Below are 24,353 nucleotides of genomic sequence, written 5' to 3' on the forward strand. Positions count from 1 at the left end.
TGCACTAGATGGACACACAGTAACACTGTAACAGGCCCACTGTTGATTCCTGAGTTGATACCCATGTTTACCTGCTTATCAGAAGCCAGAGGTTTTCTGAGGACCTATGAAATCTTTTCTCACTGTAATCTGAAGGTACCCAAGTATCTACTTACAATTACACATGGTTAGACTGTATAATCAGTACACTTACAGTTGGCTAAATTGACTTTAATAGTTACGATAAAATCATGGTTGCAATAAGATTTGATATTTTCATTTAATCTCTAGAAAGCCAGCAATTCACTTCTGTCCTGTATAGTGGACATTGTGTTTTTCCTCATGTCTCTCATACTATACGTGTCGCTCCTTTAATTCTCGTTGTTCCTCAAAGAGGATAATTATGGCTTTAAGATGACATCACATGTGTGAGCTTCTGCCCTTGCCAACTTCCTATTCCTGTCAAATCAATATTTTACTGAATATTTCAAAAAGATCTCAGGAGCAGAAATGTAAGAATAACAAGTAATTGTTATATTTTCAGTTTAAAAGACAGACATTGTTAATACATGAAAACGGGACACGTTGTTAAGGACTGTGGTCAAAATGTAATTTAAGCTCTCAGAAAAGTTCCAGTAATTAATTTAATTGCATGTACACGTTGCCTTTTTTCCTTTTAGTCAGCTTCGGTCTGGATCTTTAAGAATGTTTCTGTGATCATTTCTTCGTTCAGTGAAAAATAAAGGTCGATGATGCGATCTTAGTAGAAATAAAACATGACGTCAAAGAAGCAGACCGACAATTCTGATATGATGACATTGTCACTGCTCTGAGACTGTTGGATTTTCTCTTTACGCTTAGTTGTTTTTATCAGGGCCGTCTTACGCACAGCGAAGGAGAACAGCACTACCATAATTTCAGATCTAGCCACATTTCAGCTTTTCCCTGTATAAACCCAGTGACTTCCCCTTGGTGCCAATACATCTATTAATCCTGGCTACAATGAAGCCCTTGTACCAGCCCGTGGGGGATAAAGACAGCATTCCCCTATACTTCACAGTGTACACTGCCAGGACAGCTGTTTCCTCCCATCCCCAGAGCCATAAGCAAGTAGCAGATGAGCTATGTTCCCTAAGGAAGCCCCGAAACAGTTCAGACATTGGCTGAATCGGTTACATCCCTCTCAGCCAATGGAGCGTGGCCTTGCCTGTCTGCTGTGGATCCCAAAGCTCAGGCAAGGCTAAAGCATAAAACAACATACAACAACAACGCAGCGGGAACAGCGCACATTACAAGCACACATTTTCTACAGGCATATATATGACAGCAACTGGGCTAGCTGCCGTTAGCATGCCCTAGCCAAGTTATGTAGAATCCAAATGTATGATTAGCGTGTTAGTTATGGGAATTTCTGACTGCGGCAAAACATAAAACCACACAATAAGCGGACAAATACGAGAAGCACGGAGCAGGACATGGGATGAGTAGCACTCGAGTGACCACAGCACAGCCGGTACCTTCCACTACAGCTAAAGTGCCAGGCCTGTGGGTCGACACAGGCACCGTTAGCACGGCATCCACATCCATCCCAGACGGACCCTCTGTTGAAGAAGCAGGAGATGCAGTTGCATACTTTCCAACCAAACTCAAACCAATACAATCACCCCTGTAGGTGCAGCACCACATTGTGCAGCTGGGGTGTGGTATTCGAACCACAGACATTTACAATTCATCCCTATGAAAAGTATGTATAATTGTAAATAAAGATGTACACATGTGACCCTCGGATCATACCATGCTCTTGCGGGCTGTACTATGCTTCACCTTCATGGGGGGGAACAAAGTCAGCGCCAGCCGTGATTTGGCCATAGGCCTCAATTTTGAGGCTGACGAAGCCTTTAGACAAAGATACCCACCCAACGAAGAGAGTCTTTTTCCTATCCAGAGCTAAGCATTTTCAGTTCCTATACAGCAATAGCATCGCTATAGCATCGTCAGCGCTGAATTATTATGAATCACTAGGAAACTTTTAAAGAAGGAATGGTTACACTGTTTATTCCCCGCTGTGCTATTGACTTATTTTCCCGCAGATAAAATGTGTAGTTTTTGAGCAGTGTGAGTTTTTAATCTATGTAAAATGTTACAGTAAAATCCTGTTATAGTGGACTCGCTTATAATGGAATATCGTCTATAATGGACGAGGTCCTTTGGTCCCGGCTGTGCGCCTTTAAGAACATACAGAAAAAGCATCGGATATAGTGGGTTCGCATATAACGGAGTTTCACTTATAACAGACAAACAATTTGGTCCCCATGGCCGCTTTTAGCTGTAATTTTATTTGCTATAATGAACATGCAGCTCCGCCTACAAGGTGCGTGGCGTGCCGGTGATATCCAGCGCAGATACGTAGTCGGGATTATTAATAGTCACACATCTGGTAAGGTAAAATTGGATTACTACATGTACAATATAATAATCTATACCACAAGTGTGTCTGCTGGGGTGTGGCATGAGTAAATGGTGTCCTGTAGTTGTGTTCTGGGCAAACAGCAACTTTGAATAAAGCGGACTGTTTTGCCAGATCCATTAAAGTCCATTATAACGGGATTTTACTGTATCTAAATTCTTGACTATTTATGCATACTAAAAAGTAATTATATTATACAATATCAATAGCATACTGATCAAATATAAAATGTTGTGTAGACTATATATAAAATTTCGAAATATTCTACATAGTCATTTACTTTATGTATAAAGCCTGTAAACAAAGCATTATTACTGTATGCTTTACTCTCACTTATGGTTCCTGCTGTTCCAGGTGCTGAACCTTACCTTCAGGATAACAGTTGAGTATACCGTCCGCATCCAGCAGGGGAAGCCCTCTGGCATCTGACTTGGAATAAGTTCCAGGAGGACACGTTGGGTGTACTGCTAGAGTTGTAGGTTCCACTGTCAGTTTCATTGTAGGTTCCACTGTAGTCATCTCAGTAGTAGTTGGAAGGGTTGTTAATTCCGTTGTAGTGGTTTTTACTGTGGTCGTTCTCAGCTTCGGACGGTCCAGACCAATTAGAGGCTTTCCACCCAATGTCAGCATCTTATCTTTAGGATTGACAACTGGCCTGCTGTCTCTCCCATGTCCGAACAGGGCAAGTCCTTCCTGGTTCACCAACGGGCTGCCTTGGGAATCTAGAGACGAAAAAGTCATGGATCTGTTGAATACAATCTGTAATCTGGAGAATACATTTTGAATCTTTGCGGTGAGTATTGGGGCTATAAAAGCCGGTGTTTGATATTCTGTTGCATTATTTGTGACACACCTCTTGTTACCTAGTTTAATAGTGACTTTATGAACTTTGAGTGAAATCTTGAGGAGAAAATTTGTATTCTGGAAAAGAATATTTGTATTGAAAAGGGTCTTGGAACTGTATATAAACCAAATCTTCAGGTATGAACTGTTTCATTTACATGTTCTCTATGCTTATATTTCCATGTGCTTTAAGTGGGGACTGAGCACTAAAATATTGTATTTAAAATAAATGTTAGCTATTTATTTAATATTAAATGTACTGGCAGGATTTTCTCTTACCATGACTATTTTCAGTTACTTGTCCTTAATTATCTGTTAATATCCTGTACAGTACAATAACTCTACAGTGGGACTGTGACTGTATAGCAAGTAGCAGATACACCAGTTAAATACACCAGGTAAATATGATGAAGGACTGTGAATGATTGACATCCCATCCAGGAGGGCCCTGTGCTGCTGGGATGGGTTCCAGCCCTGACCAAACCCTTCACCAGGATGAAGAACTACAAGAAGGTTGGGTGGATGATACATTTTTTTCAATAAGCATTACTGTATTGGACTGACCGAAAATAGTTTGTCCGTCTTCTCCAAGAACCACTCTATGAGGTCGGCCTTCGGAGTCCTGTAGAATTTGTCCATTTTCATTCATCAGGAGTCCTTTGTTCAGGTCTACTATCTGCATAAGCCAAGGCACACGCACATATCATCATACACGGCTGGCAGCAGGCGTTTCGTGAATGAGAGCATGCGTGGGTGGAAGTAAAGCTTTGCCCACCCATTTTGTTCCTTCTGGACCCGTGATAATGCGCTGGCCACCTGGTTTGTTGCTGTTATCTGAAGTAGGAGCATCTTTCCCATTTGCAACTGTAAGATTCGGTCTTCCATTTTTACCTGCATGTACAATGTAATGGCAGACAGGAATGGTCGTCATTATTCATTATCAATTATTTGCGCTTTCAGCGTTAAGAATACCCCAGGCATTTCCTATCCATTTATTGCCATTAGAGATATCATTAAGAAATGAATGATGAGGGCATGTGACATGGTGGTGCAGTGGTTAGCACTGTTGCCTCGCACCTCTGGGACCCGGGTTCGAGTCTCCGCCTGGGTCACATGTATCCTCCAGGTACTCCGGTTTCCCCCCATAGTCCAAAGACATGCTGAGGCTAATTGGAGTTGCTAAATTGCCCATAGGTGTGCATGTGTGAGTGCATGGTGTGTGAGTGTGCCCTGCGATGGGCTGGCCCCCCACCCTGGGTTGTTCCCAGCCTCGTGCCCATTGCTTCCGGGACAGGCTCCGGACCCCCCGTGACCCAGTAGTATAAGCGGTTTGGAAAATGGATGGATGGTTAGATACTGCTATCTAAATCATACACATGTACATACAATCTTAAATATATAAATACTTATTTATTCTTAGACTCTTTGCACTACCTGCCACTTTACTGCTAATTGCACGCTATGGATATTTATGGTCATTGTGTATTGCTTAATGTCCCATGTCTTGTCTCTTTACAGTTATGTCCCCTTCATATTTATGTCCCATATACGTTATATCCCCAGTCCACAGTATGGAGCAAGACAACTATGCATTTCAATGCACATTGTACTGAGTATAACTGTACATGTGACAAATGTTAAACAGCACGCAAGTAACATTTATATAAATGCATGCAAGATACATAAGTCTTTAATCTGAGAAAAGGTAAGACATACCTTGTTCATTGCCATTTTTTTTCCCCCGTGAACTAATATCCATTCGACTGGGATAACGCAATCTCGTCCCTGGAATGGGTTGACGCAATGATGTATCTGATGGCTGAGACTGCTTTGCTACTGATGATGGTCCTGCACCTTCACTAGATGTTTGCCTGGAGGCTGAATGAGGTGACTGAGAGGACATCAGGTGGGAAGACGCACCAGTTCCAGAAGATGAAGGCAACCGTGACGACTCACTAATGGTTCCAGACTGTGTATGCTGTGAAGGAAGTAACCTAGTTGGAAGCCTAAGACTGAGCTGACGGTTTTGTAGCAGAGTCGATCGAAATCGTCCATTCGGGCCTACTAAAGGTCGCCGAGGCAACAGTGGAACACTGGAAGATGCTTTTCTAGGACTTGAGTTTCTGTCTATACTCTCATTGTCATTTGACTGTGGTCTGCTAGCTTTGCTTGCAGCTGAGGTAGTTGACTGAGGGGCTGATGTTGTAGTAATTTTGTAATTTTTTTCAGAAGTCTCCTTGTTACCATGATGGACATTATCACTATTGTCATTGCTATTCTCTGATCCAGATTTTTTCGTCGTTGAATCACTAGAGTCTGTATTCCCCCTGGAAGAAGGTGACTTAACAGAATTAGCAGAACCACTTAAAACAGAGCTCCAGTTAGGAAAAGATGGTTTTGAGGCACCAGAGGTTGAAAGATGCTTTGATGGGAGCAAATCTGAAGTCTGGTGTGGCACAGAAATACCTGAATGTGATGAAGTTTCCTTCAAGACAGGTCTGTTAGCTCCAACTGAAGGAGCTGACTTGTCTCTGCTTGATGGGACTCTGGGTAATGTCCTGTTGCTTACCCCCAATCTATAACCTCGTCCCATGCTAGTGCCAGAATTAGTCCTTGAAGATGGATATGAACCATAGTTATATTCCTTGGTCCTGCTTTCTTGTCCATCTTTTCCATCTTTGGAAACAGGTGAAGATAAAGCATGTGAAGTGGATGCATGAGATGCTGCAGTTGGCCGTTCATCCTTAATCACACCCTTTGTATCTTTGTAATCCTGATTGTTTCCTTCCACTTTGACATCATTTCTTATTAAAGCATGAGAACTACTCTGAGGATTCTGAATTCCAGTTGGCAGGGTAGACTGAGATACAGCTGAGGACGATATAGGTTTACGTTGTCCATGAAAAACTCTTGATGTATTTCGCATCGGACCGAAGGGTTTTCTTCTGCTAAGGACAAGCCCAGAACCTGTTTGATGGTTGCCTCCTTGGGTCTGTATTGAAGGTGCTTGATTTAGTTTTGAAGAAGTTTCCTGGTTTGGAGTAATCTGGAGTGACTCCTTGTCAGGATGAGCGTTTGCTGTGTTGTCCTTTCTAGTGAGAGAAACATCCTGGTTGTTTGAAGATGGGGAGGATGTACCGACACGTTCTGTCTTAGGCTCAGGACTGGCATCGTGGGTGGTGCTCTTTCTGGTAGGTGTAGGTAATGGTCTTCTGGGTTTTACTGACTCCATGCTAATTGTTTGGGAACTAGCAGGGATAATGCGTGTATGAAATGGTACTCTGGGAACGGAACCAGGCCACAGCTTCACAGGTGTTGCGTGACTTCTTGATGGAGAAGTGTCATGAGGGCTTGTATCCGCGCCATAAGCAGAATTCTTACTGCTGCTCTTATCATTGTTCTGGGTCACTGTTTGTTCCCTGTTTTCAGTATCCTCCTCATCCAAATCCTCGTCAAGCTCATCAGATGATTCTTTGTGCGATGTATGGTCTTTGTTGTTTTGGTCACGTTTGTCTTGCAAAGGAGAATTTGAACCGGCAGCCCCATTGCGCACAAGGGATCTTGCAGATGAAAACACACTATGGTAAGACCTGGACTGGGATAGTGGACGGCTTCTTCTTGCCATGGGGTTTACTGTTTTAGGAGAATAAGGTGCAGGTTCATCAGTGTCCTCTGTGGACTGAAGACCGCCATCTTTGGAATCTTTAGAACTCTGTTTTGAGGTCCTGGAGGAGAGGTGACTGCTTCTGTCATCCTCTTGGCTTTTCGTCTTTTGAGACGACACGACAGCACTGGCTAGCAAGAAAGAAAAGATACTTCTTTAGCTTGCAGAGTCAGCCTGTGCTAGTTTCTCTGACAAAACCGTAAAAGCACCCAAAAGTGAAAAATATCAGTGATACAAAGCATAATAAAACTTACAAGATGCCTGCAATAGATAGGATGTGAACACCATCATTAAGTCATGCTTTATTAATACAGAGAAATACAGTCCATATAATACAAATTATTAAATATTTGCCCTTAATGCAAACCCATAAGCAGAAAGTATGCTTACTTCCTGGCATAGCGATACTGAAAGCTTTAGTTGAAGGACCTTGTCCCCTCCGGTTTACAGCGCGGATCTTAAAAATGTAGCTGTTCCCTGGCTGCAGGCCATCGATGTTGGCAGACGTCTGACTTCCAGGATAGGTGATGGACTTGGCTCCGAACGGCTTGAGAGCAGGGGCGTATGTGAGGATGTATTCTGAAATGGTTTGGCAGACGTTCGGAAGGTGACGACTGTGCACATGGCATTCATTAGAAGTCCATTACTGGCTGAGATTAATCGGAACAGTTACCATTAGCAATGCAGCTTAGCTGCCTACTGAACCAAAACACTAAGAAAATGAAATATAATGTGCAGACAAATTTCAAAGACGAGTTCTTACCTCACATTATAATTATTATAATACTGATGTATATGTTAGCATGATCTCATATTTATATATCAGACTATACAGTAGATGAAACAATGCAGTAGTTAATTCCTTCTCTCTGGCATAAGACTGCAAAAATGTCTCTGTAGACGGAAATTTGCTAGTGCAGTTACGATCTGTCACACCACACAGGGTAACAGACAGGCTTAAGCATATTTATTTCGGGAAAGTGGAAAGTTTTTCTGGTGGTGGCATGGTGGCGCAGTGGTTAGCACTGTCATCTTACATCTCTGGAACCTGGGTTCAAGTGTCTGCCAGGGTTCCATGTGTGTGGAGTTTGCATGCTCTCCCCCTACTGACGTGGGGTTTCCTCTGCATACTCTGGGGAGTGAATGGTGCGTGAGTGTGAGTGAATGGTGCGTGAGTGTGAGTGAATGGTGCGTGAGTGTGAGTGAATGGTGCGTGAGTGTGAGTGAATGGTGCGTGAGTGTGAGTGAATGGTGCGTGAGTGTGAGTGAATGGTGCGTGAGTGTGAGTGAATGGTGCGTGAGTGTGAGTGAATGGTGCGTGAGTGTGAGTGAATGTGTGCCCTGCCTTGTGCCCATAGGCTCCAGACCCCCTGTGACCCTGCATGGGACAAGTGGTTTCAGAAAATGGATGGATGGAAATTGGTTGACCGGGTGCGGGGGGGGAGTGCTGGTGGTAGAATTACTTGCTGGAAAACTTTACTGCCACTGTGGTATGATAGATTTCTGGGACACTGGTCATCATTTGCGGGCTGTCAATTTCCAGGACTCTTGAAACTTCCAGATGAGGTGGGGTGTCTCGTGGCCCTCCTGCTGCCTGTCTGGATTCCTCTGTAGCTATAGGATGTTCTCACCTCGTATTCTCCCATTGGGCTCCTCCGGTGGCTCCCAGGTTGCCGTGACAGCTGTTCCTTTTCCTCTGAATGGCTTAACATGGAAGTTTGTAGGTGGACCAGTGGGAGCTTCATATTCCAGAAAACGGGAAAATATGTGTGATTCAACGCAATTTCTGAATATTTGTTCTCTGTTTGCACACAAATTACAAAAATATCATTGTTAAAATATAATCCTCTGAATAAAACGGTTCTATGTGAATTCAGGTTAAGGAAATGTTGAAGTATTATTTGAACAAAATATGTATTTCACATGACTTGACAGAATCACATTTCAATTATTTTAATGTTTTCAGTTGAAGAAATTATTTGTGTTGGTAATATAATCATAATGCATTTTAAAATAACAAATTGCAGTTATGTGCATTGCACAGATACAGCAGTTAGCCACATAACCTGCTTCACATTGACGCCCCCTCACCAGCCAAGCACTGAACTTGAAGCTGAATTTCTGGGATTTGGCTTCCGTAATGCCCAACCCTACCAGATTCGGGGGTCCTTTGGAAGACAGAGGCGCTCCAGGGCCCATGCCTGAGTCCTTCCGAGATCCTGACGGAGAACTCATACATGTTGTCCGCATACAGGCCGTCCACCAGCAGGCGGCGCTGAGGGGTCTCTTTGTAATCCCAGCGGGCCGACTCTCCCTTTTCCCGGTACCTCACTGTGTACAGCCATTCCCTACGACAGCAGACAGCGGGTCACACATACACAGCCATCAAACTGCCCTGGGCCACTATAGCCATACTCACCAAGTGTATCACATTCATATCGTAACTATATGGTGAAATCCTTGAAGCTGGATTTCAACTGTCCTTCACAATACTCGTATTTTAAAAGGAAATATTCTTTTAAATTGCACGTGGGAATGATTCACTGTTATCCTGTGTGAGCAAACTGGGTTATTATATTATTTTATTAAACAGTCAGAAAGCCCTGTGTAATTTTCTTATTACACAGCATAGATCAGAAATGTACTGAATTAACTGTTATGTCCACTGCTGACTATTATACCAACCCATATTATCTTATTTTATCTTATCTTATCTTCTTATCTTATCTTATCTTATCTTATCTTCAATGAATGCATTTTTCTTTCATTTGTGCATTTTTGAAATTGAACTGCTCTCGCTGTGCTAGTTAATTTCCGGACAGGCATTATTTCAGACGACACCTCCTGGGTCTTCCCTTCAATGGAGCATGTGAATGTTTGCCGGCGGCCTTCACCTGCTGTCATCACTGCTCCTCTCCCTCTCGGTGGCAGGGTCCACCCAGGACACCATGACAGACTGTGCGGAATTCACCCTGACGGTTATGTCCTTGACTTCAGGCAGCTCCTCGGGTTCTGCAGGAAAGACATCAGCATCAAAGTTCATCATCCGTGGGCCAAAAGACATCTTGCTAGTTACCGACTGCGAGTGCTAATCAGAAACGTCGATTCAAGCGATAAGACATGCGGATATAATTAAGTAAACAGCCACAGGTTTTCGGGGCTTGGCTCACCTGCAAGTTTTTTTTTGGTCATGACAGCGCTATAGGCGGACGAACTCTGCCGGGGTGCATTCTGTGCCTGCAGTGATACCACATACACGGACTCAGAGGCTACGAACAGAGAGGAATACCAGATACGTCCACAGTTTACACTTTCACACAGGCGCAACAGGAGACCTTGTCGGCCCCTGACAGGAAAACATTACACTCACATTAGCACTCTAATGCAGTTTTTTACTCTTAGCATTATGCTACTTAATGGTTAAATCAACGTTTTCTCTTTTAATTTGCTTCTTGTTCATTGACCAGCATGGCCAAGAAATAATCATTTATCAGCTGGCTAAATCAAATACTACCTTTACTATAAAAAGCTTCCTTATATGTGCAAAATGTAAAATGTTAATCTACCTTTCAACGTATAGGCATAAACAAATTTTATATTCACATAGCATGATACAGAATTTCAAAATACGGTTGTAAATAGAAACAGTTCAAACTGAACAAGCCAAGCTAAATGTATAAGCAAACATGTGATTGGTTGAGCGGCTTGTCACTCACCAAGCTGGTGAGGCCGTTGGCTGCGCCGGCCCAGAGGCCGAGGCTTGTCGAGCAATCTGTGGTCGCTCTGTGCCAAGCCCAGGAGGTAACCACGGTTACTGCCCAATGCAACGTTGCGCGGGGAGTCCAGCCTCTCCCGGATTTCCTCGGCGGGTCTTCTCCTCTCTGAAAACACACGCGTGTGAGAGACTCTGTGGGGCTGAGGAAATCAGGTCTCACACAGGTCATCATGCAGACATTTTAGATGACTGGACCTATTCCCTGCTGTGTGCCGATTGGTCAGTCTCTGAGTTACTGCTGTGTGCTTATTGGTCAGTCTCTGAGTTACTGCTGTGTGCTGATTGGTCAGTCTCCTATAATCATGCATGTGATGTTAATGTGAAACAGCTGGATGAGTCTTTCAATCGAGGAAACAAACCAGTTAAAGCACAAGAAGAATTAAACTAATTAGCCAAGTACAGGAACCTTTCAGTTTTAAAGCAGATTACAAAACCTGAAATATCTCACAGTGTCCCCCTAACTTGATTAGGCAGTTGCCCTACAGTACTTTCACTGTGAAATACAAAAAGACAGCAAATACAAAACTGGAAAACTAAAGCTAATTTACTGAAATCAAACCATTTATCTTAAGGAACTATTAGACTACAGAATCGTTGCAGTGGCAGAATAATGAATGGAATTTTTCCCTAGTAGTTCTCAGATGAAAGATGAACTGGGTTTTGTCATCATATGCAATTAAATAATACTAAAACCTAACCTGAAAATTTCACAAACATTTTTAAATGAAGAGATCAAAACAATATAACCAGATAGAACACTGAGTGACTGTAGTGTTTCTCTTTCAATTATGAATATATATTTATAGGTATGTGTATACTGTAGGTAAACATTTGACTTCTCTGATTTCTACATCACACTCTTGAGGCAGGAAAACACCACATAAGGTCAGCATGCAGCAGTAAATGCATCATATGTGGAATAACGTGAAAGGGCACACAGGTCATTTTGCTCGGATAGGAAACTGACAGAGCCGAACGTACAGTAGTTATATAAATTGCGTCCATGTGACGCTTTGGCCAATGGACCAAGTCTGCCTCCTGGTGCCGGTCCAGCTGAGGCAAGGGAGGGTCCAGCCTGCTTTGCTGCCTCGTAAAGCCCGTTCCTGCCTCTTATTGGATCTCACCATGTCAGACTCCCAGAGCCATGTGGACCTGACACTGCTGTCTAGTGTGCTTGCCTGTGTGGTCATGTATGTACTACATTGTGCGGATCAAATGTCCCCACAATGTGATAAAAACCTACTATTTTGACACTGTGCATACATTTTTTTCCAGTACCCACAAGGGGAAACTCGGTTTTATAAAAATCTGCAACTGCAGTCAAAAAACTAAAAACGCTAAAAGACCTGTATTTTGCTTGATTACTTATGGTTAAGGTTAGGTCTGGGTAGGGGTTAAGGTTGTCATTGTTGGGATAAGGGTTTTGCCCATAGAAATGAATGGACAGTCCCCACAAAGATATGAGTACAGGTCTGTGTGTGTGTGTGTGCGTGTGTGTGGTCCTCAGTGTTCCAAACATTCCAGTGGTCTTTTACGAATGCACTGCCCTTCATTCCTCATCCACCTGATTACCCCAGGGGTATACCCTGAGCAGAGCATACAGATCCGCACGCTCTGAGCGATTTACAGACACCACTTCGCTTAGCAGCATGTCTTTGGGAAGAATCTTGGGTTGGGCGTAGCCCTAACAACACAGAGCGAGCATGCAGCCTCCCTACACATAGAATGGAGGGCCGGATTCAACCCATGGAGGGGTGGAGGGAACCCAGCCCCCACCCCCTACTACAACCTGTCATAAACTCATAAAATGAGCTGAAGAGCAACATAATGAATTTTTCTGTGATAATTCTGGGATTACTGTGTCTTCCATGTGGTCTTTTCATCTTTATTTATCAGTTCATACTACAATAATTCTGACATACTGCATGGAAAAAGCCGGTATTTGTTTTCAATTAGCTTATTTTTTCTGTCTGCTATTATGGATGACAGTGTATTTCACAGTTTCATCAATGTTGGATTTTTATCGTGCTTTATTGTCTTGTCCGTCCTTCTCGTGTTTCAGCTCGCTTATGGCCTCTGTATATCATGCATTATTCAGCTTTATGTTTGTGTGCAAATTGTACCGAAGCTTCACATTTAACCACACAAACCCTCAGGCTTTGCAAGTCCAACAGAAATATGAGGATGGAATTTCGCTTCTAGCTCCTGTACGTTTCAGCTAAATGGAATCCACTCTTTTTTTAAAAAAGCACATATATGAAGATGCATAAAAGTCTTTCAGGACATTATCTGAAGTTTAATTCTTGTAGAATGCTGCGTAGAAACCTGCTGTGTTTTAGCAAATCTCACACCCTGAAGCTGCCTTGTGTGAAAATATGCAGTGCTGCATAGACATCAAATACTATATTAGTACGCTACTGGAAAATTCCACCCATTTAATTCAGCATAAAATATCATACTGGTTTTTCCTTCATGTTTTACTAAAAGCAAATCGTTTCTGTTACATTTCTCTGTTACACTTTTTCTCCTCCTTTACTGTGTTTTAAGTAGCTTATATTTATTATGGGATGAGATCTGCTACTCCGCCAGCAGCCGTAGCCTGTGCGTGATACTCCGCTGGATTCAGAGCTGGGTTCTTCAGCGGCTTTGAGCCACGCCAAACACAACTGAAAGCAGAGTAGCTGTAGATGACTGATTGAGCAGAATTTCCGATGGGTAGCTCAGTTTTTTTAGCAATTACACTCTCACTCACTGAGAAATCAACTATGTGCTTTACTTCACTTACAAAAAAACACTGAGGGTTCAAATCCCCCAAGACCATGGCCTGAATTAGTAGTTGAAGATGCTCCAAAAAACGTGGGCGGTGTCTGTAAATTGCCCCTAGTGTATGACGGTGTGCCCTTTGATGGACCGGCATCCCGTCCTGGGTGTCTCGTGCCCTGTGCTCCCTGGGACAAGCTCAGGGTCACCCTGTACTAGAAAAATCCTTACAGAATATGGATGGAAATGTTTTCTGTTGCACTGCTAACACGAACTGAAAAATTACAGTGAGTTCTTAGGTATGTGATGTTTTTACCTTGAGCTGAATGGTGCTATTGATTCAACCAACAACTTAGGCACGAACAGCTAATTAAACTGGTCTGTTGGATGAAACTCAAAAGCTTGGCAGGCCCCGATTGAGTGTGGAAAGCGATAAATTTGGAAAACTACAAAATACTGTAAACAAAATTAAAAAGTATTAATGAAACCAAAATTTCTGGATAATTCCAGAACCTGCAGTATGGCTTATATTTAATATGGAAATGTCTGAACATTTTGCAAGAAACATAGCGAATGTTTTCAGTCCTTTATCAGTCTTTTCCTTTCTGGGGATTGGAGCTCAGCACCCGTCACCACGAACATTCTTAGCTATGGGAACACAGTCAAGAAACAGACAAACGAATGGATGGAAAAAGAGGACAAACTAACCCTGGCTTTTAGCTTTAGGTGTCTCTGCTTTGTAGACCGGCTTGCTCATTCCATCAGCGTTCTCAGCTGTCATCTTCAAAAAGTGCAGAACCCCGGGCTCTGGAACGCAGATCAGGTCATATACACGCTACATGACAGCACGGGTGTTGCTCCTTTAAGTACGGCCAGCAAAATAAAGGAAAAAAATGAACAAAATTAAATGCTGAAAGCCTTTTCTTACCTACATCCTCCAGCACCCGTGAGCGCTCATCTTTGTCCACTTTAACGAAGCGCAGGGCTTTCATGGACGTGCCGTAGCCAATATTGTACCAGTCCACCGGGCTCGAGTCCAGCTCCTCGGGAGGCTCCCATGTGACCTGAAGACCCTCATCTATGACAGTCAGTTTCACATTCGTTGGCTTTAGTGGACGAAGGCCTGAAAGACAAATATACAGATTCTTACAGAACCCACTACCCTGCTGGAGGCCCATAGAATCCTGTCCAAAATATTGGGCATTCTTCTCTCTGACTGCCTGTGTGCAGTTCCTGTCCATTGGAGCCCATTCACTCGTATACCTCCCATGCTACAGGCCTTCATAACCTATAGTAACCTATAGTAGTCGTTTTCACTTTTTTGTTATTGGTGAGTTGGCCGTGAATAATTAAACTATAACATGTTTGGAGCTTGCTGAAATGTCGCGGAGGACGTGTAAGCCAAAAATGATGCTGAGTATTATTCGGATCGTATAAAATCATATAATATATAAATATTAGTAATACAAAAGTAATACATTTGTTAGTGTATGTGTCTATCTTTAACATGAAAAGTCTCAGCTTGGTACGCCACACATCTTTGTTCCGGCAGACAGTCTCACTCATGTGTCAGCTGTCTTTGTGACTGTGGAATCTCATGTTTCTCTCAGGAGCATTTAAACTTCCCAGCGCTGTTAATTTAGCATTTTTAATAATGGATCCAAAAGGCAGAGCTCCCAGTCCGTACAGCAGGGCTCAAGCAATTTGAAATGCAGTGTAACAGCACAGTACTGTTTGTTTAGGTATTTGATAATAAATAGACTTTTTATGTTATTGTTCAGGCTAGCAGACTGTTATGGGTTGGAGTTAGAGGTGTTTATTGGCGTCGTTACGTCCGATCGCTTGGGGCTATAACACCAGGTATTTTTAAGCCTAGTCCAGAGTACTTTCGCACTGAAAAGGAGAGAAGGACCTGTCTGGGGATGGAAAAGGGAGGTGACATAGCAGAGCAGAACTTAACTTGCAACATCCAAAGGCTACGCTCCGGGTTTAAAAACCTATCCAGCCTTCTTTGCTATTTCAAGGAGAAAACTCAAGGTGAATCACTGAACATGGGTATTCAATTCATTTCAAAAAGGCTTGCTGTACTGACCTGACCATAAGAAACAGCATCGCCTAAGCATGCTTGGGGAACAAAACACAGAGGCTTAAATATTATATGCTATATAGGCATAAGAAAGAAAAATTGTTCTCTCTTTTGTCGCAGATGTTAGCTTAATATCTACAAAAATTTGTGTTGTCCAGAGACACAAACAGCACCAATATAGAAGACATATTTATTTGATCACACATCCATCTATCCATTTCCTGTACCTGCTGGTTTTATTCAGGGTCATGGGGGTCCGGACCCTATTCCAGAGGCTATAGGCGCAAGGCAGGAAATTACCCAGGATGGAATGATCATTTAGATCTTATGAAATGTGATATCCTCCGGGATTTTGGATATTGTTATATAATAATGTAGCACAGAATGTGTGTCTTCATGGTCCTAAAGGTGAGACGTGACAAATGATTTATCGTGATTAATCTGATGATAAATTGTGTTACTGATATTTGATAGTCAGTGGCTAAATGCTTCAGTTTCCTTGAACATTATTTGGGTCTTGATAATAACTTATGTGTTCCAAAATAAACAAGCCCCAGGCAAACTTGAGCCCCCGATCTTTTCAATAGCTAGACACGCCCTGGGTGGGGGGGGGGGCAAGAATTACCTGCCAATTTACACATTCCCAGGATCTTCTGCTCCTAACCCTCACGAATGTGAAGGGGGGGATTGTACATTATTGTATACTAAGTAACTACAGATCTTCACATATATATGTAAAAAAAAACACTTCATTTGTTTTCTATATTTTCACAAGACAGTTACCTTTACCTTAGTTAGATTTAACATAAATGTCTGTGTGATTGATAGCAGATGAATTACACCCACATCTGTAGTGAGTGACATACTCATTCCTGTATATGAGATCATATTACAGACTCACACAGGTCACTTTTCTAACATTGCAAAATTATTTCCTACCAAAGGTTCTCTCACCTTTCTAACTGGATCACATGACTTTTTGAACCCCTCTTTCCAGGTTGTCTGAAGCCCAAGATTTATTCACGTCACATTTTCCAGTGACACGGCTCACATCACGGATTGCGGACTGTACCGGAATAGCTGGTGCGTCTTTTCCTGGAGACCACCTCACATTGTCATTTTACAGGACTGTAGCCACTAATTTGGTCTGCTCATTTCTAACCCCACTCTGTTGTGAAGGCCAACATCCTTTGAAATATCACATACTGCAGACGAGCTTTCACATAATTCACCTTCGTTAGAACCCTAACATCATCCGGCTCTGGAAACAATGCCTTGGCTGCCAGTACCTCTGTATGGATTAATTAATGTTTCCTCACAACCCTTGCAACTTCCATTAATGTCCTCTGCTTCCGCGGTGCTAGATAATATATGTACATATTCTGGTACTTAATTCACTTCAGGCAGGTAGTACGTATGTCTTAGAACATTCTGGAGGAATTCCGTTTATCTGTTGCCAGGAGTCACCATCCATCGAAGGCCTGTACCACAGGAAGACACATCATAACCATGACGATTACATTAGTTTGGTGATGTTTGTTATTGTACTTAGTGTAACTAACTGTGGTAATCCATCAGTACTACTATGGATTGCATGGTGTAAAACTTGCTCTCTGCGTTAATGTATTATTTGGATAATAGATCATTTAAGAGGAACCTATTGCTGTACTGTATGCTGTAATCCAGAAAGGTGACCACAGCAGATTTTCAACATTCAGGTTTAACCAGCAGTGGGAGATCAGCACTTGTGCTTCTGGTAGACACTGCGGTCAGCTGGCTGTTAAAGCTGCCCTAACAATCACCGTTTTCATTCTAGCCATGGCTTACAGTAGATTAAGTTTTACACGCAAACGAGTTTCCCAGTTGGATAAATGGTAGAAGTTTTCTTTAAAGACCGCAGCCATGAATACGCCTTTTAAGATATTCCATCGAACTCAGGGCAGGATATTCATTTGGCAGCGATGAACAACCATCCGAGATAAAAATGAAAGGGACCGGTGACCTTTAATAACACCAGCACACTATAGTTGTGAATAGACTGTTATTTACCCCCACTCTGGCACAACAGAAGATTAATGGCTTCCATGTGCAGTTAAGTTTGGAAAAAAAACAAAAAAGAATTGCCATAAAGCCACAGGAAATATGTGAATCGTTCCCAGAATTATATTGTTTTCATCCCAAGTCCCAACATATGTACCTGTACAGCACTTTTCACTGCATTGCTGAAAGTGAGTTGGGATAAAGCAGAAATGTTTGTGTTGGACTGCAAAGAGATCCCTATGGTGCTGGAAGCCGAGTCGAGCTTCCCGGAGCAAAGGATCCTCATTATGTTCAGATTGTAGGAGGTCATGTCATTGGCACCAGCTTTGTTTTATCACTCTGGAGTGACATCATCACCCCATACAGACTGACCAATAAAGATCAAGAAAGTAGCTGGATTCTCGTCAATAAATGATGTCAACTGTGATTTTTATTTTTACATTTAAGAACCAGTGCCAGTATATTTTACTAAGAATGAGAAAAAAGCAACTTCTAGGCAAGGATGTTGGGTGCAAATTGTGATTTCACAGGTTAATGCACGGTTAATAGATTGTTGGAAGAAGTTAGGCTAAGATCACAAGATGTTTTGAAACTTGAGTATATCATAATTCTGGGCCACTGGCTGGACTGTTAACTGTTACACAAAACTCAGTCTATACATGTTTTTATATTTGAAAAATAATGTTTCACATTTCTTGGAAATAATTGTAATATGAAGTACTGAAACAGGTAGGTGTCCTGGTTGATTATGATAGTGGTTGAGGTACAGTACTGAAGGAGGTAGGTGTCGTGATTGGTTAGGACAGTGGGTGAGGTACAGTACTGAAGGAGGTAGGTGTCGTGATTGGTTAGGACAGTGGGTGAGGTACAGTACTGAAGGAGGTAGGTGTCGTGATTGGTTAGGACAGTGGGTGAGGTACAGTACTGAAGGAGGTAGGTGTCGTGATTGGTTAGGACAGTGGGTGAGGTACAGTACTGAAGGAGGTAGGTGTCGTGATTGGTTAGGACAGTGGGTGAGGTACAGTACTGAAGGAGGAAGGTGTCGTGATTGGTTAGGACAGTGGGTGAGGTACAGTACTGAAGGAGGTAGGTGTCGTGATTGGTTAGGACAGTGGGTGAGGTACAGTACTGAAGGAGGTAGGTGTCGTGATTGATTAGGACAGTGGGTGAGGTACAGTACTGAAGGAAGTAGGTGTCGTGATTGGTTAGGACAGTGCGTGAAGTACAGTACTGAAGGAGGTAGGTGTCGTGATTGGTTTGGACAGTGAGTGAAGTACAGTACTGAAAGATGGAGGCATCCTGATTGGTTTGGACAATGGCTGAGGTACAGAACCGAAAGAGTTAAGTACTGATGGTTATACATGTAGCAAACAAACACAACTCACTTATTAGAAGCATCAACCCATTACAGTAAATGCCCGTGACATATAACCATGCTCACAACATGTAAAAGACATTTGATCAGTGCTTTCCAGGTAAGTTGGCTCTTTTCTTTGTAGTTTATACTTTAAATTAACAACCTACATAACTGGCATGATAAAATATATCCCCCATCACTCGTTTAGAATATCATAGATGTAAATAGCGTAGATTTAATAATACAGAATATGTATTTGTAATTGTTTAGGTTGCAAGTACAACAAAATTTCAGTCTTTACATATCTTTACATACATACCGAGCCTAGTCCCTCCAATGAGACACACAAGCAGAGTACATCAACCTTATGGCTTGCTACACAAATTATGAAAGCTGTGAAATTTGCTGGTAGCGATTTGCTGCGGGATAGAGGGCTGCGATATCCCTCAAAGTTCCTAAACCATCTTTCATCAGAATCTGTTAGAGTTTGGTTCAGATCTCAGTGACCACTGAGTACCACATTGCAGAACTCAAAATTAGACGATTTTTACTGTGGTCATCATGAGTGTAGAGTGTCTTTGACCGAAATGCATTTCAATTTAGTTATACTGTAGCCCATAAAAAATCTCAATCAACAAAACAAAACAAAATGCATCAGTTAACAGTGGACTCCATTATTTAATGTTACCTTTTCTCCGTTTGAGCTCATCATAATTCATACTTTAAGGTTCTACGCTACCCGAGGTTTGTTGCCTTGACGCTCTAACCAAACAATTCAAGCCAGCAGTTTGTTTTCTTGTTTCTTTGTTGCTAGGAACTAACATATTACATCAGTTATGAAATATTTGGTTAAAGGTGGCTCTGACATTACATTATGTTATATTGTTTTGATATTTTATAACTTTTTTATTTACATAGTTAAGGGTTACGGCAAGTACAAGCTGGAAAAAAAAGAAGCTGGTCTGGAGAGTCACAGAACCAACACTGAACCCTTTTCAAAGTTCATACAAAATACTTCATGGTCCATCTGTTCACACTTTCCAACATCACAGCACTACAAAGCTTTCTATCCCTCAGGGGAGCAGCTGACAGATTTATAACAGCAAGACACACAGCTGTCCAACCAATAACCTTTCACTGTAATGAACTGGCAGATCATCCTTGACCAATCAGTTCATGTCCTCTAGATGTTTGCTGCCATGTTGTGAGCATGAAATTAATGAATGCATGCAAATGGGTTAATAGGGGATACGAGACAGGAAACTACCGTACAGCTTTGCTGTAGCTTTGCTAATTTTCGAGGTCAGCAAACATTCCTGGTGTTCAGTATGTCTACAGTGCTGAAATATCCATCCATCCATTTTCCAAACCGCTTATCCTACTGGGTCGCGGAGGGTCCGGAAGCAATGGGCACGAGGCAGGGAACAACCCAGGATGGGGGGCCAGCCCATCACAGGGCACACTCACACACCATTCACTCACACATGCATTCCTACGGGCAATTTAGCAACTCCAATTAGCCTCAGCATGTTTTTGGACTGTGGGGGGAAACCGGAGTACCCGGAGGAAACCCCACGACGACATGGGGAGAATATGCAAACGCCACACACATGTGACCCAGGTGGAGACTCGAACCCGGGTCCCAGAGGTGTGAGGCAACAGTGCTAATCACTGCACCACCATACCGCCCCGTGCTGAAATATAAAATAAATTTTAAAAACTCCTGCCAGCCTTTTTGACTAAATCAACAATAATAAGATCACAGGTAATCTGTCTGATTAGCTGCAAATTAAACATCAAAAACAGTGAATGCTCACATAATTTAGTCTTTCAGTTATTATATTACAGTTATTATGCATTTTTGATTTGATATTTAACCAGGTACACATGTGGGATTTATAATAACAATGAACAGAAGTGTAGTTGGGTAACTCTGATATCTAAGAAAAATATGACCTAACACTGTTTTAAATATTACTACCAGTATCATTTCTGATCGTTACGGAGGTGAGGGTTTTTTTTACCATCCCTTTCAATCCCATTTAATAATTTCCTCTACAAACAACAGTCTCACATGAGCATGTGATCTAACTTTGCAAAATAACCCCCGAGTAAATGGGAAATGTCTTTAATATTCACTAGTCACTTGGGATCTTCTTGTGATGTTTCGTTTCTGGAGGAGAAATTATGCTCATCTTGTGGGTCCACAGTTGGTTATCTATAGAGTTTTCTGTGAGCTTCCACAACAAAAATGCAGACGCGCCAGGCACACCATTAACATTTGTAAACATTTAAAACGGATCTGAGGAGAAAGTGTATCTAAGGACAAGGGGGAGGGTGAAGAGCTTGAAGAGTTTCCACTGATCTTACTGTACTTCTTTAAGAAACAATGGTGCAATTCTGTACTTGGAAATGAACGCAGAGACAAGACATTACGGCCGTCTCACGGAAACATGTTGGATGAGATAAATATCTGAGGAATTAGCAAAAGCCTCAGGCTATTTTTCCAAGAAATATTTAGAGGTTTCACCTGGAAACCACTTCAGGGTCCACACCTGCCACTTTCCAGGGGCTCAGCTCTTACAGACAATACGTCACTGTGCCCACACACCCAAAGCACCTGCCAAGGTTGCTAAGCAGGGTATCCATGGCGACTTTGAAACAAGTCAAGAATCTTGACTCTATATAATGAAATATATTATGATATATAAGTCATCTCATAACGTGTCTTTAATAATCACTTACCCAATTAGGGTTCATGTGCATGGCAGAGGACACCACTCCATTAATGCACAAACATTATACTCCGAATAATTTACCTGAATTGTTTAGGGCTTAAGCTTCTAGGTGACACCCCCATAGAGATGTAGTGTAGTGCACTAACTCCAGTCAGCCAGAATCAATCTACACAACCTTCGTGTGACATGTTGCAATCCACTGTGTCAGACTACTGCCCCGCCGTGGCAGTAATGAAATAAAAGCATTGATAATTAATCATTGTCAAAAAGTCTTATTCTTTGAATCTTTCATTTGGGATTGAGATGAGTTCTGGGAAAAATATTGCATGTGGAAAAGCGATCGGCCGCTTGGCTGCCACCTTCGGCTTCTCAGCTATGTCCGCTCTCACGCCTTTCTGTGCTTGTTTATTGGTTTGCTCTTCTACAGGAGGTGTATAGCCTTGTCCTTGAATTCTCCATTCTCCACGCAAATGGAAACAAGTGTTTCAGCAGTGAGGAAAAAAATAAAAAAGAGGGAAAATGATACATAAGCAGCTGCTAACTTAAGTCCTCTGATATGAGTGAGCTCACTAAAGGACAATTCCCAAAGCAAGACGCTGAAGCCAGACGCAATGGTCTGTCTGTCGGGCAGATCAGACTGGGGGGCCGTCCATCCATCTCTGAACGGGGGATTCAACGTCCTATTTGTTCCATTACTTGGGGGTCGCCTTCCTGAGACGTTCGTTTGCGCATTACCGTTAGATTTACGTGCGTGCCTCACACTGCTGGTACGAAATGACTACTGGAAACACAGATATCCAAACTTGGCATTGATTCCCATTTGATGAGAAAAAAAAAATCATTGGATCATCTGGTTTTTATACAGGAAAAGAGATTTTTGCAAAACCACTGGAAGATTTATGAAACAAGGCAGTGCTCTGTGAATTCCTACCCAGAATGCATATAGTGCTCACAGTTCCATGTGTCAGTGAAGTGCTGAAAAATGAATTTTCACATCAAGTGTACCAGCACATCTAAAAGATGTCTGTGGGTTCCTAGCTATTTGTTCCGACACTACAGTGAAAATTATTCAAAAAATCCTATTGTAACCCAGTTACAGTAGAATCACTTGTGGGGTTAATGCTTTGCAAGTGGCTAGATACATCTAAGAAGGTATGGAGGTTCAGTTTGTCTCCCTGTTGTGTGACACTGGCATATGGCCCCCACAGAAACTGGAAGAGGTTAGTCAGAAGCTCGCTTTCTTAATAGAAATGTCAGCCCACATTTGATGCAACATATGCTTTTTGGAAATGGCACCGCCTCACAATGCAGAAAATGCATACAGTGGACAGTTGGCATAGAGAGGACACACACCCAGCAAAGGGCAGAGAACTTTTCTTTCCTTCAACTGAGAATCTGTTTTTGTAGGATTTGCTGCAGCAGCCAGATTAGATCAGACTTTTGGCATGGTGGCAGTCATTAAAAGGCATGGGTAAGCTGTGATCTAATACTGCTTAGGTTTTGTCATTACAAAATATAACCTCCCTATTGTGTGTATATTCATTCAGTCAGCCTGTTTTTTTCAATAAAAAAGAAAAGGCAAATATTTGTTTCAAGACTGTTGTTGTCAGATTAAATCTTGAATTACTTTATTTTAGTTGGTGTTTTTCAGTACCTTGCTAAGCAACTTCAAAATCTTTTTTGCATATTTCTTTAGGCATGCATGCACACACACACACACACACATGCACAAACACACACACACACGCAAACTGAATTCTTCCCTTTCTCCCCACTTATGACAAAATATTTTCTACTGCTAATTTTGGAAAAAATGAAATATTTTTAAATATGCAATAGCTATAGTCTAGTAGATTGTGCATTATCTGTTAAGTCTGCTTTTGCTTTCAGATTAGATCATCAAAAAGGCAATTATGTCTATATATTTAATATAATGAACAAAACAGAGTATTTATGTTCCACTGGTAATATGCAGAAATTAGTAAATGCATTTTAAAAATACAATACGTGGTATGTACTTGCAGAATAACAGTAAAGGTCATGTTACTTACCTGCCACTCCTAGAATTAAAGCAATGAGTGTGAGGAGAAGACACAGGAGAGTCCTCACTGTAGCTGGAGACATTGCGAATAGCGTGTCAGTCGGGCAACTCTGCACTACAGTGGGATAGAGAGGCAAGGATATCTCCAAAGTAAACCACCTTCAGCTCGCATAATCCCTTTTCTATGTTTTTGTCTCCCTCTCTTGGAAGTGGCGGGAACTGCAGGTACTAGATCCTTGTCTGAACTGCTCTTGGAGACGGAAAAGCGAAATCTGTACTTCGGTAACTTTATATGCTTTGAATTGTTCTGTTATGCCATATGTACATGGTGTACAGATGACTATTATACCATGATAAATCATAGCATTATATTATTTCTCATCCCACCTGTAAGGGATAGGCAACAGGTCCAATTCAGATTTAAGACAACTAAAATTTAAGCTAACCTATAAAACGTTTCATATCAACGCATTTTTATTTACTCCGTTTCTTTTTTGTCTTTGATCAGTCTAAAGCCAGTTTTAAATCTCTTTCTGTTACATATTATAGTATAAAATTAAACACAAGACTCCACTAGAAACAACTGCTTGGAAAGAGGATAAA

General features: G+C 41.9%; 1 protein-coding gene across 2 annotated transcripts in view; it reads right to left on the reverse strand.

Moving 5' to 3' along the window:
• fndc1 (fibronectin type III domain containing 1) overlaps nt 1-23,884 on the reverse strand; it is a 32,410-nt gene extending 8,526 nt beyond the window's left edge. Inside the window, exons 1-14 of one of the 2 annotated variants that reach the window (XM_048985694.1) lie at nt 23,761-23,884; nt 14,417-14,611; nt 14,197-14,295; nt 10,670-10,834; nt 10,124-10,222; nt 9,848-9,965; nt 9,108-9,301; nt 8,585-8,692; nt 7,344-7,532; nt 5,006-7,084; nt 4,065-4,180; nt 3,854-3,965; nt 2,815-3,168; nt 1,497-1,580 (exon numbers count right to left, since the gene is read on the reverse strand). In XM_048985694.1, coding sequence (XP_048841651.1) covers nt 1,497-1,580; nt 2,815-3,168; nt 3,854-3,965; nt 4,065-4,180; nt 5,006-7,084; nt 7,344-7,532; nt 8,585-8,692; nt 9,108-9,301; nt 9,848-9,965; nt 10,124-10,222; nt 10,670-10,834; nt 14,197-14,295; nt 14,417-14,611; nt 23,761-23,833 — 3,985 coding nt within the window. In that variant the 5' untranslated portion in view covers nt 23,834-23,884. The remainder of the gene's footprint in view (nt 1-1,496; nt 1,581-2,814; nt 3,169-3,853; nt 3,966-4,064; nt 4,181-5,005; nt 7,085-7,343; nt 7,533-8,584; nt 8,693-9,107; nt 9,302-9,847; nt 9,966-10,123; nt 10,223-10,669; nt 10,835-14,196; nt 14,296-14,416; nt 14,612-23,760) is intronic. The other variant, XM_048985695.1, reaches the window with a different exon arrangement.
• Nucleotides 23,885-24,353: the final 469 nt, after the last annotated feature.

The sequence above is a fragment of the Brienomyrus brachyistius genome, chromosome 19 (assembly GCF_023856365.1).
Source record: "Brienomyrus brachyistius isolate T26 chromosome 19, BBRACH_0.4, whole genome shotgun sequence".
NCBI lineage: Eukaryota > Metazoa > Chordata > Actinopteri > Osteoglossiformes > Mormyridae > Brienomyrus > Brienomyrus brachyistius.